Source organism: Coregonus clupeaformis, chromosome 8 (assembly GCF_020615455.1).
Source record: "Coregonus clupeaformis isolate EN_2021a chromosome 8, ASM2061545v1, whole genome shotgun sequence".
Classification (NCBI taxonomy): domain Eukaryota; kingdom Metazoa; phylum Chordata; class Actinopteri; order Salmoniformes; family Salmonidae; genus Coregonus; species Coregonus clupeaformis.
Genome location: NC_059199.1, coordinates 7,290,313 through 7,294,195, shown reverse-complemented (window position 1 = coordinate 7,294,195; position 3,883 = coordinate 7,290,313). Strand labels below are relative to the sequence as shown.

The window sequence follows — 3,883 nt, the reverse complement described above, 5'->3', positions numbered from 1 at the left end:
TTTATACTGTACCAGGTTACTACACAACTAACATACACTGAGTGTACAAAACATTAGGAACACCTGCTCTTTCCATGACATAGACTGACCAGGTAAATTCAGGTGAAAGATATGATCCTTTGAACGGGTATGGTAGTAGGTGTATCAAGAATGGTCCACCACCCAAAGGTCATTCATCCAACTTGACACAACTGTGGGAAGCATTGGAGTCAACATGGGCCAGAATCCCTTTGGAACGCTTTCGACACCTTGTAGAGTCCATGCCCCGACAAATTGAGGCTGTTCTGAGCAACAGGGGGTGCAACTCAATATTAGCAAGGTGTTCTTAATGTTTTGTACACTCAGTGTATGTAGGCCTCCATGTTTTTAAATAGTACAGTATCACACATCACAGTACAATGTCATAAAGCGTGGGCCTGTAGTACATGTAAATCAACTTAAAGTTGGTTTTTATTTCCATATGCAAAGAATAAAGCATAATTGTTCATGTAATAATATAATTACATAATATAATAACAACTCCAGGAATAGGAAATAGTGATGAAATAATCAAATAAATGAAAAGACAGAGACAAATGCTTTTGAACTACCATTTATTTTATTTGAAAATGTAAAATTCAGAGCAAAGTAATGTAGTGCACTAGTGTCTAGAGCACTGTTAGGTGGCAAAGTGTGACAAGAATCCTGTGGGGAGAGAAAACAAGAGAATACATGAATTTAATAGGTGTTTACTAATCAGGGTTCAACGAAGCACTTCAAGTCCTCAATTCCAGAGAGAGAGAGAGAGAGAGAGAGAGAGAGAGAGAGAGAGAGAGAGAGAAGGACTACATGCTGGCCATGAGGTACTCGAGGTGGTACTCAGGAGACTGGAGAGCTCAGTGACCAGAGACTCTCGGTTAAAATACCAGGCCAGCTGCTGCCCAAACATGTCATCTAGCAGAGCCATCAGCCCGCCCTGAAGGGAACACCACACAACACATAGAAAATGGCTCTGAGCTACTAGCTTATCAAGAGGAGAGAGACAATGAGAGTTACTCCCCCTAAAACGGCATTGAAACCCTGTTAACCAGGAACGAGTAAAGAGGAAGTAAACTAGTAATAAGGAAGAAAACAAGGAAGTAAACTCTTGACTCTTACATTGAGCAGCAACAGGTATCTCTCAGCCTTTGGCTCAATGCTGGCAACAGTGGGCAGGAAGGAGTACAGGAGAGCGTACAGACGCTCCATGAACCCACCAGGTTGCTAAAGTAAACAGAGGAGGAGAGAAGAGAAATTGAAGTGAAATTGCTAATAGACAGACATCTAAACATTTACCAGCGAGATGCTACTTACCACCATCAGGGATTTCTGAGCTGTCATCATCCGAAACAGCACCAGCTCAAAAAGGACATCTATCAGGTTAACATGATGGATCTAGGACAAGAAAACACGTTTGGAGAAAATAGGAATGATTTCAAATAGATCAGCTACTGTGCCGTATAAAAGACATGCATGTGGAAGAACTCAAAGTGAGACTTGAAAGAGTTAATTAACTCACATTTGCCTCAGCCAGCTCCCTCTCAATGTCAATCTGCTTGGAGGGGTCACTCAGGTAGTCCACAAAGTCGTTATAGGCACGGATGAATTCGGCCTCGTCCTATCATAAAGCAAAGAGCAGTGATGTTAGTGCACAGAACACATTTCACACCGAGGACGTTCTCTTTCCCTTGAAGGACAATGAGTTAGTGAGCTACCATCTGGTGGACCTGAACCAGTGCGCCCAGTAGGACCTTTCCCGCCACAAACAGATGGTTCCTACTCAGGGTGGAACCGAGCAGGGTCTAGAGAAGAGGGAAGAGTTAGGGTGAGACACCCATCTTACTCTAGGAGACAGACAGAACAGGAAGACACAGAGAGTCAAAGAAAAGTGGGTCCACTCACAGTAAAGGCCTGGCGCAGGGAGACGAGCCTCAGGCCGATGTCCTCCACTCTCTTGGTGGTAAGGTAGAGGCTGTGGAAGAGAGGGAATGGAGCATGTCAATGGGGAATAACAGCATTGTGACCACTATCCTTCAGCATCTGACAAGCTCAGACTATACACACATTTAGAGGGACTCACTTTAGCAGAGGAACCTCCCTCTCCTCAGGCAGCAGGTCCTCCTCCCAGCCCTACAATAACAGAACAATTATTCAACATCAGTGACCAATGTAATGACATGACAAACAATGGGTAAATCGAAGGATCTTAATGCTACTAGTCAATAGTATGTGTGTGTGTAACATCTGACCTCATAGCAGTTGTGGCCCTCAGGCTCTGGCTCAGTGAACTGCTGAGTGGTGGGCGTAGAGACGGAGGCAGCCTCCGACCACGCCGAGGAGGAGAGCAGCCCATCCAGCCCCATGTGGAGAGTGGCGTACACCACCGAGACATCAGTTTGCTGCTCAAAACACACACACACAACACACGTTAATAGAAAACAGACCATATCTAATGGAAAATGCCCTGTAATTTCTATTCTATATACATAGGAAATTGTTTATTTACCTGGTAGCAGCCATGCGTCACGGCCACAGACGTCTCGTGGCGGAGGTGAGACGCATACTGGGTCACCCTGCCAGCCACATACTGACAGAGAGAAACGACATGTTAAGGCCAAACGGAATAAGTGAAGAAAATCTAATACTAATTCAGTAGTATTTACATCTTACCTGGATCCAAGAGATGGACTGCACCTTGGTGGCACAGTAGGGGATGCCCTCTGGACTAAGTCTGTGTGTCTCCTTGGAGATGGCCCACACCAGTTGAGTCTCCAGGCCTCGAACCCTACTCGCATGGTGCATCCTCACCACCACCTGCTGTGGAGTGAAACAACATCAACAAAACAACATCAGCCATCGCTGTAACATATTTCCATCAAGATCACATGACACTGACGATGTAGATTAGGATTAGGTAGTGACAAAGACACATACCTGGGATCCCCCCACGCATGTAGGTGATAATGGGGCTGATGAACTGGAAAGTTCTCCAAGCTTTAACCACCGGACCTGCATTGTTCTGCACAAGAGGGGGTTGACATTACAATACATTCAGGTTAGAAACAGCAAACATTGCAACAGTGATGTGACTGTGTGTGTGGGTCTCTTACCCTGATCACAACAGGCCCACAGTACAGGGAGCTAAACCTAATCGGTATCAACTGCCAATTACCAGTGGCCTCCTAAAGCAGAAAGCAGACAACAAAGATTTTTAGAATGTCAAAGTGACAGAAATTGAATATCTGGGATACTTTTCAAACATTAAACTTTCTGAAAATTGTACCTCAAGGATAGTCGGCACATCTGGCACCTCCTCAAGGATGGCTGGCAGCAGTGGTACATCCAGCACATCATCCAATGGCACAACCAACTGGACCTCATCCAGGACAGTTGATTCTAAAATTAGGAACATTGGAATACAAACAAACAAATGTTAGGATGTAAAACGTAGCGAGCTAGCTAGTACTACTAGTTCAAAAGTGCATCTCTTAGCAAAAGTCACTAAAGTCAACGTTAGCTTGCAAGTATGGATTACAGAAATACACAACATTTCACAAATTACATTTATATTGTTAAATGTGGTAAAATAAGAAGTTTAAACTCAACATACCCTCGATGTCTCTGTCCACCTCCCGACGATTGCGAACCCTGCAAAACGGAAAAAGACAACAAAAACAACCCACAAATGAATTTGAACAACCTGTCGACGCAGTAGACCGCCGACGTCCACGCACTCTCTCCGCCAATTTTGAAAAGCACCCAGGCATTTTCCAGTCGATCTTTCAGTCTCAGGTCTCAAAAATCTGTCATGTTTGTTGTTGTTGAACAGCAAACTGAAGGTGTTGTTGTTTTCGAACAGAAAACG

General features: G+C 44.4%; 1 protein-coding gene across 1 annotated transcript; it reads right to left on the bottom strand.

Moving 5' to 3' along the window:
- Positions 1 to 658: 658 nt before the first annotated feature.
- Positions 659 to 2,958, bottom strand: LOC121563693. Its single transcript, XM_045222201.1, has 12 exons — positions 2,953 to 2,958; positions 2,689 to 2,835; positions 2,525 to 2,605; positions 2,268 to 2,417; positions 2,099 to 2,148; positions 1,921 to 1,990; positions 1,734 to 1,820; positions 1,538 to 1,636; positions 1,333 to 1,413; positions 1,138 to 1,242; positions 847 to 955; positions 659 to 684 (listed from the first exon to the last, which is right to left on the bottom strand). Exons 2-12 carry the CDS (start codon positions 2,818 to 2,820, stop codon positions 659 to 661), a joined length of 990 nt encoding a protein of 329 aa, XP_045078136.1. The 5' UTR covers positions 2,821 to 2,835; positions 2,953 to 2,958.
- Positions 2,959 to 3,883: the final 925 nt, after the last annotated feature.

What these genes read in the sequence shown, in the direction of transcription:
- LOC121563693 (XM_045222201.1), bottom strand. Translation starts at nt 2,820, where the DNA reads ATGCACCATGCGAGTAGGGTTCGAGGCCTGGAGACTCAACTGGTGTGG. An exon ending in TGACGCATGGCTGCTACCAG is followed by an intron (nt 2,418 to 2,524) that starts GTAAATAAACAA and finishes TGTTTTGAGCAG; the next exon opens with CAAACTGATGTCTCGGTGGT. An exon ending in CCCTGCGCCAGGCCTTTACT is followed by an intron (nt 1,821 to 1,920) that starts GTGAGTGGACCC and finishes CCTCTTCTCTAG; the next exon opens with ACCCTGCTCGGTTCCACCCT.